Source organism: Petaurus breviceps, unplaced genomic scaffold (genome assembly GCF_028583685.1).
Source record: "Petaurus breviceps papuanus isolate PSGF00001 unplaced genomic scaffold, PetGlider_PUasm1.0 355, whole genome shotgun sequence".
Taxonomy (NCBI): domain Eukaryota; kingdom Metazoa; phylum Chordata; class Mammalia; order Diprotodontia; family Petauridae; genus Petaurus; species Petaurus breviceps.
Genome location: NW_027186289.1, coordinates 827,569 through 842,662, shown reverse-complemented (window position 1 = coordinate 842,662; position 15,094 = coordinate 827,569). Strand labels below are relative to the sequence as shown.

General features: G+C 44.4%; 1 protein-coding gene across 1 annotated transcript in view; it reads left to right on the top strand.

The window, feature by feature from the left end:
* The window catches only part of LOC138168268 (WD repeat-containing protein 87-like), a 35,272-nt gene that overhangs the window by 991 nt on the left and 19,187 nt on the right, over nucleotides 1-15,094 (top strand). Inside the window, exons 2-4 of the mRNA XM_069097323.1 lie at nucleotides 1,345-1,450; nucleotides 1,966-2,073; nucleotides 5,078-5,239. Of these exons, the coding sequence (XP_068953424.1) occupies nucleotides 1,999-2,073; nucleotides 5,078-5,239 (237 nt within the window). The 5' untranslated portion in view covers nucleotides 1,345-1,450; nucleotides 1,966-1,998. The remainder of the gene's footprint in view (nucleotides 1-1,344; nucleotides 1,451-1,965; nucleotides 2,074-5,077; nucleotides 5,240-15,094) is intronic.

Sequence of the window (15,094 nt, the reverse complement as noted above, 5' to 3'; positions counted from 1 at the left end):
TGGGGGAGAGTATGGAAGTGAGGAATACAGGAAGACTCCTGGGGCTGGGAGGATGGGGCCTCAGCAGTAGTAGGAAAGGTAGGGGCCCCTAGTTAGTGTGGTGGATAGAGTGCCCCTCCTGAAGTCAGGAAGACTCCTCTGTCTGAGTTCAAATCTGGCCGCAGATGCTTGCTAGCTGTGTGACTCTAGGTATGTCACTTCACCCTGTTTGCCTCATTTTCCTCATCTGGAAAATGAGCTGGAGAAGAAAATGACAAACCACTCCGGTATCTTTGCTAAGAAAACCCCAATGGGGGGTCATGGAGAACTGATTACAACTGAACAGTGATTAAAAAGGAGAGTTGCAGGAGTGGGGAACCTGCAGCCTCTAGGCCACATGTGGCCCTCTAGGTCCTCAAGTGCAGCCCTTTTCCTGAATCCAAACTTCATAGAACAACCACATGTGGCCTTGAGGCCACAGGGAAAAAGACAATGTGTTCAGCTTTGGACATGTTAAGTTTGAGATATCTGCTGGACAACTGGTTTTAGTTGTCTGAAGGGCAATTGGAGATCTGAGACTGGAAGTCAGCAGAGAGACTGATTGGGGCATAGGGATGGGGGCTAAATCCATGGGAGCTGAGGAGATCTCCAAGTGAGGTAGGACAGAGGGAAAAGAGAAGAGGGCCCAGGATAGAGCTCTGAAAGCCATCTTTGGTGAGAGGGCAGGATCTAGAGGAGAATTGAGCAAAGGAGGAGAGAAGGAGCCTTCAGAGAGGGAGGAGAACCAGGAGGGGGATAGGGTAAGCCAAAACCTAGAAGTTATCAAGGAGAGAATGATCGCTCTGCAGTACCAAAGGCTGCAGAGGAGCTGAGGAGAGAGAACAGGCCTTTGGATTTGGCCATCAAATCATTAACTACAGAGAGAGCAGCTCAGTGGCATGATGAGGGGAATAGCCAGATCACAGAAGTTAAGACGAGAATAGGAGGAGAGGGAGCCCAGCAGCCATCGCAGATGGATTTCGTTAGTTTAGCCACAGAAGGGAGGCAAGGCATGGGACAAAAGCTAATGGAATTGGCTCAGGAGATGAAACAGACCTGGGTGTTTGTGGGTATTCTTGATTAGGAAGTCCTTGTCACCACCTAGGATTGGGAGAGGGGCTCTGCAGTAGCCAAACAGCCCTAGGGGTTCTCTTGCTTTGGATGGGTGGGGCTAACACTTTTCCTGGCTTTTCAGTCACATCCTGAGCCTGACTGGAATCCAAACCATTTGGAGCTAAGAACCAAGCATGGGCCTCTAGTTTTCTGGTTCCCTGAGGGCCTCTCCCCAGACTCCCTTCCTCTTCCTCCTTCTCCTCTTCCTGCTAGGGATCGCTACTGTGGAATTTGGACAGATTGAGCTGGAAGCATCCAGTGAGCTGAGCTTTCGGCAAAACTAAAGGGAATCAGGCCCCCTGAGTCGGGAGAGCAACTGGTGAGTAAGGCCTTGGAAGCTGAGGAAGCAGGTCCTGTGCTCTGCAGGTGGGCCGGCTTCTTCTCCCAGGAGCTCTCACTTCTGTCCTCAGAGGCACCTCATACAACCCTTGCTGGAAGGAGGAATGTCCTTTACCACATCATCTCCAGTGATGGGGAGCTCACTTCTTGTGACCCAGCAGGGTCTCACAGAGAGGGGCCTCTCCTCTAGACTTGAGACAGCTGAGTTCAAGTGAATTTTTCAGCCCCAATGGCAAATCAAGACCATCCCCTGACACATGGAGGGGCTTTCATCTACACTGGTAGAGGGAGAGACAATTGTGATAAAAGCACATGGCCCCCTGGGGACCATCGGCACTCCCCGTTCTCTAGGCCTCAGTTTCCCTTGGTCTAAAATGAATAGTTTGGTCTCGATGAGGCCAAAGTTCTCTCAAAGGGCTGACCCTTCTTGTCTGAGGTCTGCCCAATCCCTTGAGGCCCACATGTGTGTAAGACTCTGTTCTTGGACCCCTGTAGGTTCTGAATAGGAGACATTTAGAAAGGACAAGGATGGCTGAGAATAAGCTTGTTCCTGAGTGGAAACATATGAAAAAAATTATCAACAATGTCTTGAATAAACGCATGGTAAGAGATTGGTACTAGGTCCGTGTACCACCTTTCATCCAACACTTATTAAGCGCCTACTGCATTCAGAGACCTGGGCCCCCATCCCCACTGTAGGGGAGCCATTGGGATGGCATGCAATCTCTGTCCTCAGGGAATGCATAGGAAGAAATGACCCAAAGATACAACAAGTTCCTTATTCATTACAGAGGACTAGGGATTCATTCTCCTTGGGGCCTGAGTTTAGCATGACTGTCCTCAGATGCTGGAAGGGAAAGAGATGGGTTCTGTCCAAGCCAGAAGCCAGACAAGGGATCAACAAGGGAACATGAGACATGGTGGGGGCACTGGGCCCTGGGTTCTAATCCCACTTCCAACCCTAGGCAGTAACTTCACCTTGGGGCCTCAGTTTCCTAAAATGAGCAGTTTGGACTTGATGGTCCCCCATGTTCCTTCCAGCTGTTAATCTAGGCTCCTGTGGGTGGTTTTTTTTTTTTTTCTGGGTGGTGAAGCAGCAGATTATGACTTGGTATAAGGAGGTACTTTTCCAGGTGGAATGGACTGCCTATGGAGGTAGTGATGTCAGGATGACCCCTTGGAGTGGCTGTGGAAGTAGGGGCTCCTGACAGGTTGCACTGGTGGCCGCTGAGGGCAGCCCTTCCAGTTCTGAGCACCTGGGCTGTCTAGAGGACTCCTGAGCCCTGGGGGAGATGAGAAAAAAATCAGTTTAATAGCAAGTGTGAAGGACCCTCTATTCACCAGTTGCTGGAGGTACAGACAAGACTGAGATAGTTCATTCCTGCTGGGGATAAGGACAAAAATGAAAATCATCCCTGCCCTCAGGGAGCTTACACTCAAGGGGGAGAAGTAGCTCGTAGCCAAGAAGAGAGCTGACGGTTCTGTAGTGCTGGAGGGCGCCAAGTCACCAGGAATCTCTCCTCTGAGCTTCAGCCCAGCCCCAGCAGGGGAACAAAATAACAGGGATTTGCCAGGAGCTGGAAGGGGGGTCAGGCAGGGCCTCCCAGGTTCTGAGGTCCCATAACACCACAGCACTAGGAGGGGACTTGGTCCCCAGAGCCCCAGGGATTGTTAGAGGGGCTGTGGGGGGGCCCTCATTTTACAGAGAAGGAAACTGAGGCTCAGTGGCTTGTCTGAGATCACACAGATAGAAAAATAGCAGAAGTGGGACCCAAGCCCAGGCTCTCCAACACCAAACACAGCAGCTTTTCCACTGGGCCGGAGAACCCCCTCATTTTGTAGAGGAAGAAACAGGCCTAGAGAGCAGAAGGAACTTCTCCATTCTTTCAGACATCCATGGTGCCCAAAACTTCCAGGATTAGCTGGATTCCATTCTCCTTGGTCTCCTTAAAAACCAAAGCTGTGCTGGGAGGTCCCCAAGTGCAGCCCCTGCCTGAGCCTCAGTGGCCCCCTGGGGAAACTTGATCCTCAAAGAGGTGGGGCCCACATTCCCGGCTGGACTCTGTCAGAGAAAGGCCAGCCCTCAGTGGTCAGTATGTCTGTGCAGTCTGACCCCCAAGAACATGGAAACTCTGGGGAGGCAGGGCCTGTTTCATTTCACCTACCCTCCCAGTCCCTCAGGCTCCCACCTAGGTGTCACCCTGGACTCGTCTCTCTCTCACCCCCAGATCCAACATGGCACCAGGGCCTGTTGATTTCCTGCCTTCTCTCCTCTGCCTGGTGTAGACCCTCACCCCCCTGGCCCTGGACTCCTGCAGTAGCTGCTGGGGGGTCGGCCTACCTCCAGCCTCTCCCACTCCAATCCGTCCTCCATTCAGCCACAGTCCAGCCAGGTCTTGCCCTCTCACTTCCAGGAGCAAATCCCGAGTACTGTGCTTGGTGTCCCTCTGTGCCTCTGGGCTTTGGACCCTGGGCTGCCCTCTGGGCACTCTGCAGTCCAAGACCCTGGCCTCTGTGCTCAGCCTATCCCCCGACTCCATTCCTTTGCCCTGGCTGTTCCCCAGGTCAGGAACGCCCTCCTTCCCTTCTGCCCCTTAGCACCCCAAGCCCGAGTGCCACCTCCAAGGCCCATCCAGTGACGTGGTCACTTTAGGCATTTCTTATGTTTGTACATATCTATATGGTGTATGTTTATCTAGAAATGTTATATATATATTTTTAATCACCAAGCCTCTGCTGAGCGCCAGGTGCTCTGACCAGTGCTGGAGTTGCAAGGACAAAGCAAGTTCCATGTTCTTGGGGGTCAGACAGCACAGACACTGAGGACCGGTCTTTCCCTGATGGAGTCCAGCCAGGAATGTGGGCCACCTCCCACGAGGATCAGTGAGGCTCAGGGAGGGGCTGCATTTGGGGGCCTCCCAGCACAGCTTTGGGATCCAGCTAATCCTGGAAGTGGGGGGGTGGTGGTAGGGAGTTTTAGGTACCATGGATGTTAGAAGGAGGAAGTCCCTTCTGTTCTCTGGGCCTCAGTTTCCCCCTCCATCTGGCTAAACTGCATTACTGACAGTCCTATGTCCAGACTCAGAGGATGGGTTGGCACTGTTGACAGCCTTGGGTACTGAGCCATATGTCTGGGCTTTGTCTTGTGGGCTGGAGGGAGGTTCAAATCCTGGCCCTGCCGCTTGCTACCATGTGAGCGGGTTACTTCTCTGTGGATCTCAGTTTCCTCCTCTGTAAGAACAAGGTGCTAAGGCCTTCCAGCTCTCAGTCCCATGATTCTGGGGGCGCCTCTGACGCGAGAGTCATGACTCGGCAGTGGGAGGGCAGTGGAAGGCAGTAGAAGGAAGGGTGAGGGGAGGCTAAGAGGGGCCTGCAGCAGAAAGGGAAATGGCTGGAACCTGCCGCTTGCCCTCAGGGAGCTTCCAAGGGGAGAGCAGGATGGTAGCAATGAAGTCCAGACCCAGGAGCCAGGCCTGAGGAGGTGTGAGCCACAGGCAGCCGAGGGGGAGGGAAGGCTTCCTGTGGGAGCAGCCCTTTGAGCTAGGAGGCTAGGGAAAAGGATAAGACAGAGGCACGGTCAGTCCACTCACGGCCACCTCTTCTCCAGCAAAAAAGGTTACGGTCAGACGCCGTGATTTCCCTGAGCGACCAGCCTGAGATTGTGTTCTCTGAGACCTGCAGCCCCCTGGGAATGCCCACCATCTGCCACTATTTCACTGATGCCCACTACTACGCCTCCCTGGGCTGGGTGAAGGGGGAGGAGATAAAGGTGAGTGTGCCCAGCTTCTAACCCGTGTTCCTAGGGAGTGGGTTGGGGGAGACTGCCAAGCCAGCCCTGGGACTGGGTATGTTTAAGGAGGAGAAGACTCAGAGCCCCACAGCTGGTAGCCTTGGTTGGTTTAGCCCAGGAAGGCAGCACCAGGAGGAGTCATGGGGGGCATGAGCTTGCTAGCGCTAAGTAGAATGGGGGGGCTGCCATGGGAGCTGGCAGGGACCCCTCCTCGGAAGTCTCTGCATCCCAGCTCAGCCAGGTTCCTTCATTCCCCCTCCCCCCAGTACCTTGCCATCCTTCCTTCGCCTCAACATCCCAGAATCTCAAGAGTTGGGATGAACCTTGTCTCAGTCACCCAGTGCCTGCCTGGGAATCCTCTCTGCAGCCTCACTTCCAGGGGTCCTCCAGGCCAAGGAGGAAATCCCTGTGCTCGCTGCTTTCACTCTGGGGCAGCCCTAATGCTTAGCATGCCTTCACTAGCTCCGACCCCTGCTCCTGGTGCTGCCCCTGGGGCCAAGGAGTACAAGTCTGAGCTGTCTTCCAAGGGACTAGCCTATGCATACTTGGACATGGCTGTCATGCTCCCTCTAAGCGGCCACAGTCTCCTTCGGCCGATCCTCATGTGCAAGACCTTGGGACCCTTTCTGCATCTGCATTGAATGCTCCCCCACTCATCAATGGACTTCCTAAAATGTGATGCCTAGACTTGGGTTTGTTTCCCTCCCCCAGGAGCTGACCATGGGGCAGTCCACAACAGGACTGTCCCCTCCACTCTCCTGGGCATTCCACTTCCCAGCATACAGCTCAAAATCACAGTAGCTTTCTTGAATGCTGACTCACATGATTGCCAAAGGCAGAGCTTACAGACCCCTGGAAATGTTGCTTGGTCATAGCTGTTGTGAAAAAAATGTGAACTTAGACTTAGTAACTTGGTATCTGGAACCCAAGACTATTAAATTTCCTCTTGTTAGATTTTATTTATTTTGGCTTTTTGGAGGACAGTTGGGGTCAAGTGATTTGCCCAAGGTCACACAGCTAGTTTTTGTGTTAAGTGTCTGAGGCAGGATCCAAACCCAGGTCCTCTTGACTCCAGAGCCGGTGCTCTATTCACTGTGCCATCTAGCCATCCCCCCTAGTGTTAGATTTAACAAGATATTCTAGCCTGCTGAAATCTTTAGGAATCTTGATTCTTTAATCCCTGCGTGTTTGCTGCCTGTCTTGATGTGATGTCATCAGCAAATCAAATAAATATGCCACCTCCATATTTTCCAAGCAATTGGTAAAAATACAAAACAGCACATGGCCAAAGACAGATCAATCCCTAGGGTCAATGATGAGGGGATTGGATGAATGGCCCCTGAAGCCCTTCTAGCTCCAGAGCTGGGGTCCCATGGTCCTGATCTGCCAGTTTAGTCCAACAAATAACATAGGGTATGACCTATTTTTAAAAATATTTTCCCCAATTACATGTCAAAACAATTGGCATGGCCTACTACTGATGTGAATCAACAAGTATTAAGTTTCCACTGTCAAAATGCCCACTACCAGCCATTGTGCTGCCTAGATTCTGAGGATGCAGGTACAGAGAATGAATTGAGCCCCACTTTCAAGGAGCCAATGCCAGGCATCCTGTGATGATGAAAGATGAAATGAGTGAGGAAAAAAAGGCTTGACTTTCTGAATACAGTGATGTATTAAGCAGTGCATGCCAATTGCCCCACAAATTGGGACCAGGCCCCTTCTTTAGCTTAAGGCTAGAACCCAAATACAGAGGGAGACAAAATTTCATACATTAAAAATAATCAAATAAGACCAGTTTATTAAAAGGAAACAACACAGTGTTGGGTAATCTGATTTCTAATTGGGTAAAAGGTTAGGGACTGTCCATTTGGGAAGGGGAGCCTAAACATATGCAGTTCCCTGAAATCAGAAAAGAGAATTCCACTCCCCAAAGTGTATGTAAATAATCAAAGGAACATGGAAACAATGACTGGTTGATCAGTATGGATCCAGTTGTTTTTTTGGGGGAGGGGGGCAGTTTTCAAAGACGATATATGGGCTTCTTGAAATGTCAAATGGTGAGAAAACTCCTTGCATAGAACTTTGGATCTGACTGCATTTCTGTTCAGCATAACCGGTCTCTAGCCAGCAGGTGGGGGTGGTCCAGTTCCCAGCCACACCTGACTAGATTCAAACATAATTGTTTTCTCCCAGTTCCCATAATTAAATAGTTTTCTCAAAATTCAGAAACTGGACTAGACCCATAATTGAATAGAAAGTAACTGATCAGCTGGCTAGGTGGCACAGTGAATACAGCACCAGCCCTGGAGTCAGGAGGGCCTGAGTTCAAATCCAGCCTCATACACTTAACACTTACTAGCTATGTGACCTTGGGCAAGTCACTTAACCCCAAATGCCCCTATGAAAAGCAAAAAAGAAAAAGGAAGAAAAAAAGAAAGTAATTGATCTAGCTCCAGAATTGCATCACAAGATGGAGTCAGTATGGTTCACTCAATCCCCACAATTAACTATTTGCTGTTCTGATTTCCTCAATACAACACAAAATTAATAAATACATACATGACTCTGTGTGTGTTTGCACACATGCACATACACGTCCACATAGTTTGGGAGGGAAGTCAGTAGAAACAATTGGATCAGCAAAGGCCTCATGCAGAAAATGTTGCCTAAGCTGCATTTTTAAGGAAGAGAGGGGCTCTTCAAGAGTCATGGATGCAGGGAGTACATTCCAGGCATGAGGGATGGCCAGTGCAAAGGCCCTGGGTTAAGAGCTGGAGTATCATAAGTGAATTATAGACAGAAGATCAGATTAGCTGCATCTTGGAAAACAGGAGAGTGAATAAAGTCCAAGGAGCCTCTAAAGGTGGGTTAGGACTAGGTCATGTAGGGCTTTAAAAGTTAAACAGAAGAATTTATATTTGGATCCAGAGTCAATAGAAAGACACTGGAATTGGTTGAGTAGGGGAGTCATGTGGTCAGATGTGTGCTTGAGGAAAATTACTTTGAATGAATGAATAGAAACACGTTTATTAAGTGTCCATGATATGCTGGCTGCTGAGGATTCAGATGTAAGAGTGACATAGCCCCTGCTGTCCAGAAGTGTCTGTCCAGTTAGTTTTGTCCCTTTCTTGCTTAGTGTATGCCTTTTCTTTCTTCACCCAAGATCATCTAAGCAGAACAAAACACCCCCCCAAGTTCTCTGTTCGATGGATTTAACTCCTTCTGCGAGCCTTGGTTCTGAAGGGACACATTTCTTTTCCCCTATTAGACTGTAAACGCATTTTCATTGGATAATCCCTTCCAATTGCTCCAATGTATTTACCTTTTTAGACTTTCTTAACACTTGTGTTTGCATTTCAGAGAATCTGTTAATTTCTAATATTTTCCTTAGGAATGCTTGGAAGTCCTCTATTTATTAAAATCACATTTTCACCTATAAGATTATACTTAGTTTTGCAGGTAAATTATTCTTGGTTGTAATTTTTTGTTTTTTGCCTTTTAGAAATCCATATTCCAAGCTCACCTTTTTCTACAAGTGGTAGCTCCCAAGTCTTATGTGATTCTGACTGTGGTTCCTTGGCACTTTTATTCTTTCTTTGTGGTTAATTGCAGCATTGTTTTCTTCAGTCTAGAAGCTCTGGATTTTGGCTATAATATCCTAGGCAGTTTTCATTTTAGGGCTTCTTTCTGGAAATAACTGGCTGGTTCTTTCAATTTTCATTCTGCCCTCTTATTCTATAGGTCTGGGCAGTTTTAATTTGCCATTTCTGGGAATATGGTGTCCTGACTTTTTTCTTCTTCTTCTTTTGGTTGCTGTTTTCAGGAAGTCCAGTTATTCTTAGATTATCTCTTCCTGACCCGTTTTCTAGGTTAATTATTTTTTCTAGGGATGACCTCACATTTTCTTCTATTTTTTTTCAGGATTTAGGTTTTGTGGATTTGGAAAGGTAGCTGGAATCATGGAGCAACCTTTAAAACTGAGCAATTAAAATTTTGGACACATATTGACTTTGATAAATTTGTGGCCATTATTTATCAAATAGTTGATCTGTGCTTTCGATAGTAATTACCAGAGTCATACCTTGTATGCCAGAGTATGTCATACCTTGTATGCCCGAGGATGCCATGTATGCCAGAGGATGCCATGTATGCCAGAGTGATACCTTATAAGATCTAGTTCAGATTCTAGAATGCACTCTGTATGCAATAACAACAACAACAAATATAGCTAATATTTACATAGGGTTTTCAAGTTTGCAAAGTACTCTCCTTTGATCTTCGTGGCAACCCAGGGATATAGGTGCTATAGTTATAATGAAATTATTTAATTATTTTGAATGAAATTAATTACAAATTTATAATTAGAAATAAATATATATGATTAATTATAATTAAGGCTGAGAGGTTAATTGACTTGCCTACATACAGAACTTCTTAACTCCAAGTCTAGCACCCCATCTATTGCACCAGCTACCTACCAATTTACCTAGAATTTACTTAGAATGCCAAATTAGGAAGAAAATGTATGGAGTGGTTCTCCAAGATGATTTGGAGATGCATACAACTGGATTAATGTTGTTATATTGGCAGTAAATTTTCCCTTTTTACATTTTTGTTCCTAAGATTATGTTATATTAGTGCTATGTTTACAAATTTCTTGGGTTATCATTTTGGAGAACATTATATAAGAGTGCTGTTAAAATTTGGGAATGATACTTCACGTGTGATACATATGTAACCTTATAAGGTTAGATCTTCTTTGATCTGTTTGATGTCATTATTGATGAAATAGAACTTTCCCAGGGTAGAGAAATCTATCTGGCAGACAGTATGCCCTTCCCAGGGTTTATGATTTTTAAGGATTCCAATGTATATGATTCCTGTTGGTTTGGTAAATAAAAATGCAGTCACTGGAAGGTGGGACATCCCATTGGAGAGCAGAGTTTAGAAATAGCCACATTGGCAAGAACTTCCAGGGATGTTGGGCCACCATCACAATGGAAGTGACAGGTGAAATGAGGAAGTTGGAGATTATTTGGGGGACAGAAATCAAAACCATCTTATCTTTAAGATGGATAAACACATGGTAATTGGGGTTTTGACAGAGCTATGGGCAACTTGGAAAATAGGCTTTGGAGAGTCATGAGTTCAGTCAAAAGGATAGACCTTGAACAACCCTATCTGCCAAGACTTCAAGACCTTTCAGGGAGAGGCTTCATCTTAGTGTGGTTACTAGAATTCATCCAGGGCAATGAGGTACTCACTCACTGTCTTTCTCCTTATCTTGAGACTCAGTTCTGTCTGCCATTTTGGGTTCTGTCCTTTTCTGTCCTTGGCAAAGAAAAGAGGTGTACATAAAAGTGTCGAAGTGTCATCACAATCCCATGGACAATCTTGAGATGTGCTTTTTTGTCTTTCTTGGCTTCTCCTCTTTCTCCCAGTAAAGCACCAAGGCCCCCTGTCCTCAGCTTTCCTCACCTAATCTAACTACTCCCTGACTGGTCTCCCAGCTCCAGGCCCTACTTTGGCCCTATCTCTTTTTTTCCTTGCCCTAGTTGCCACGATCCAGGAGTCAGTGTGTATGCACTAGTCTCTTTAAATCATCCCTTTAAAAGGGATGAGAACACTAGACTTGGAGTCCAGAGAGACAAAGACGGCCTTTCTTACTTACTGACTGTATGTGATACACATAACCCTTCTAAGCCTCAATTTCTCCTTTTTTAAAATAGGGGTATAAAGAATTCTAGTGCCTGCTTCATGGAGTGCTTTGGAAGATCAAATGAGATCATGTCTGTAAATGCATTCACACCCTGGAAAGGGCTAGGGAATTATCTGCTGTTATTATTTCAGATGATAAATTCTAAGTTGCCATGAGCCTGCTTCCCTAGCCCCATGCCCACCCTGCAAATTTCCCATACATTCCATTTCAGCAGCCACTGCCTCCTTTGTGAAGGAGGTGATTACCCTTCAGGATGACCTCAGATGTTATCCGGTCCACCTTGCACCTGAGCAGTTCCTCCTCCAAACTCTGGCTTCCTTGACTTGGTGTGGGAGATGTAAGGATCTCAGGAAACCTTTCCAGCACTGATATTCCTCCAATGCCCCCTGACAGGTCTGAGACTCCATGATCGGAGAACCTGCTCCTGGGTTCAATTCCTGGGTGCGAGGTTGGACAAGGTCACTTCTGAGCTCCTTCCAGTTCTTGAAGGATGTGTTGTGAATTGGGTAGAGTATGCCAGGAAACAACCAAGATTTATAAGCTGGGAAGAGCTGGGAAGGGCCTTAGGGATCATCTGGTTCAACCCCCAGTTTTATTGTCGTGACTTGTTTTTACATTATATGCATATACACATATGTAATGTATATGTTATATATAATATATTATATAATGTGTTATACATATATAATGTATATATATATACATTATTTTAAATATGTTTACATTACAAACATTTACCATTTAAGCCTTTGGTATGAGAGGTCTCTTGTTAGAAGGTAAAGCGGTTAGGTCAGACTACTAATACAATGACCTGAAAGTACATGCAATACTCCACATCTCCAGCACTCCTCATCTCTTGGGTTTTTTTTTTTTAAATGATCAGAAATCTTATTTTCTCTTCCCTCTATTGGAAAAAAAAGAAAGAAAAAATTGTATGAAATATGCATAGTCAAGCAAAACAAATTCTCCTTTGGCTGTTCACAGTTGTTTAACAACTGGCTTTCTTTTTTAAAAATGTATGCAAGACACACTTTTAAGTTTAATTTACTTTATTAACAAATTTTCTTGATTATTATCTGAAGTTTTGACAATCAACAAAATAATCATTAAAGTCCTGATTTATGGCATTTGCCAATATCCCAGGTGTAAATGCTCCCACTGAAAATTTAACCATCAGTTCTCATGATCCAATTGCCGTTGGCTCCAGCACACCCCAATTCACAAAATTATGTATATGTCATGATACACTTTAAATCTGTCATGTCTCTGTCATGGATGGATAGCATGCCTTATCATCACTCCTCTGTAATTGTGACTAGTCATTGTATTAAACATTATTCTTACACTTTTCAGAGTTTATCTTTACAGTGTTGTAGTTATTAAATGCATCATTTTCCTCATTCTAATAATTTCCTTCTTCACTGGTTTGTAAAAGTCTACAAAACTGGTTTTTTATACTAATGTCCAAATTGTTCTGCATCTAATCACTTCACTGAATCTGGATCAGCTCATGAAAGTCTTTCCATGTCTTTCTGAAACCATTCATTTCCTCAATTTTTTTTTTAAAAGCAATTGGGGTTAAGTAACTTGCTCAAGGTTACACAGCCAGTTATTTCTGGATGTGGTGCTGAGTATCTGAGCCCAGATTTGATCCCCAGGTCATCCCGACACTGGAGCTGGTACTCATACTCGCTGTGCTACCTGGCTGCCCCTAAGCAATTGGGGTTAAGTAACTTGCTCAAGGTTACATGGCCAGGTGTTTCTGGGTGGGTCTTAAGTGTCTGAGCCCGGGATTCGATCCCCAGGTCATCCCAACACTGGAGCTGGTACTCATACTCGCTGTGCTACCTGGCCGCCCCCATTTCCTCAATTTTTTATAGCATAACAGTCCTTGGATCCTTCATATTCACACACCATTTTCTTCAACTGATGGGCAACCTTTTAGTTATAGGTTTTTCTGCCACCATGTTTCTGGGAAGAGGCAAGTAGAGTGCATTAAGGTCAGTGTTACATGTGTCCCATGAATCTAAAGTTAGCAGAAAATATAGTTTGGGAGTTATTTGGAAAGACAAAGGTTGTGAGGTGGGGCAACGCTGATGTGGATTGTATTTAGTAATATTCACTTTAGTTCTGCCCTCTCTGTGGTTCTTTCTTGTCTTTTTCTGTCTTAGTTCTTTTTTTTTCTTTTCCTCTTTCTTTGATCACATTCAGTTATAAGCCCAGAAGTGGCACAGCTGGATCATAGGAATGCTCTATTTATTAACTTTTTGTATATAATTAAAAATTTCTCAGTCTGCCAACAAATACTGCATCAGTGTGTCTTTTCCAACAACCCCTCCCAACATTTGTCATTTCCTTTTTTGTCATCTTTGCCAATCTAATGGATGTCAGGTAGAATCTCAGAACTGCTTTAAACTTGAACTTGCATTTCTCTAATTAGTAGTGATTTGGAGCATTTTTATATGGCTATAGAAAGCCACTGACACAATCAGATTGATTCTGAATCATTTTTTCAGTTGATCCTATTTAGAGTTAATTGATTTTGTCAATTAACTGAGTTGTATTTCTTTGTCTCCGAACTTAGTTCAGAAATTCAGCCAACGTGTAATGAATTAAGTTTAGAAATCCAGTTCTCTTGTCAATTGCTATTCTATTCTTGTGTCAAGGAAATATGTTATCCTTGGAGGATGCAGGGAGTCTGCTCTAGTATATTTACAACACCAAGCTATCTTTCAAGGATTCCTGCTTTGTTATCCAAAGACATCTGGTCCACTGTCTCTAACCTTGCAGCCAACTCAAAAAAACGAACATTTCTTAGTCGCAGGAGGGAAGGAAGAGGGTGTTACTAGCCCCTCATTCCCAGTTTCCAACCAGTCATGTCCCCATCTCCCTGTAACCAATCACGTTGTTTTCCCCAACTACCCAACACTGTTCTCTATTCTCTTGTACTTCCCAAAACAACATGCTAATAATAAAAATCTATCTCTGTCTATCTTGTTTCTGCCTAAGAACTGCTTTACCTGCATTACCCAAATTTTGAAGTATTGTCTCATTGTCATAATTATCTTTAATGACATTTTCCATCATTTCTGTGATCTATTCTTTGACTCAACAGTTCTTCAGGATAAGCAGTTTAGTCTCCAGTTTTTCTTTTACAGTTGATTTTTTAATATTTTTATAGTGGTCCTTTGTTTAATGTAATTTTTATTGCATTGTGATCAGTAAATGATATGCATAATATTCCTGTTGTTTAAAAAGTTGTTTGTGAGGTTTTTATTTCCTAAGATATGATCAGTTTTTGTAAAGGTGCCGTGAACAGCTGAAATACATACTTTCCCTTCTATGTCCATTCAGGAATCACCAGAAGTCTATCACTTCTAATTTTTCTAAAATTCTATTCAAGTCCTTAACTTTTTTCTTATTTATTAGGGTTGATACGGATAATTAAAAATTCTCCATTGTTGTATTTTATTGTTTCACCTTATAATTGAGTTTTTCTTTTAAGTGTTTAGAAGCTATTTCATTGACTACATGTATATTAAGTATTGAAACCAATTCACTTGTCTGTATTACCTTTCAGCAAAATGTAGTTTTCTTCTTTATCTTTATATTAAGTCTCTTCTTGTTGTGTTGTCTAAACTAATCATTGCTGATCCTGCTTTTGTTTGTTTGATTGTACATCAGCTGAACCCTAATAGATTTTTCTGCAACTCCTTATTTTAATTCGGGTGTTAGTCTTCATGTTTCAAGTGTGTTTCTTGTAAACAAAATATTGTTCGAATTTGCTTTCTAATTTCTTTGCATAATTTCTTTTGTTCTATGGGTGAGTTCATCCGTTCACATTCATAGTTATAATTATTTCCCTTCATTCTCTTCTCTTATACTTTTTCTTTCCTAGAGTTCTCTTTCCCTGTTTATTTCAAGGCATTGTCCTTTCTCTTCTTGTTTCCTTTTCACTTTGTCTTCACTATCCGCTTTCTAAACTTAAGGTTTGTTTTGCTTTTGCCCAATTTATCCCTGAATCTAGCCTTCCTCTTGTATTTTTCCTTTTCCTTTCTTCCTGTTCCTGTGTGTGTGTGTGTGTGTGTGTGTGTGTGTGTGTGTGTGTGTGT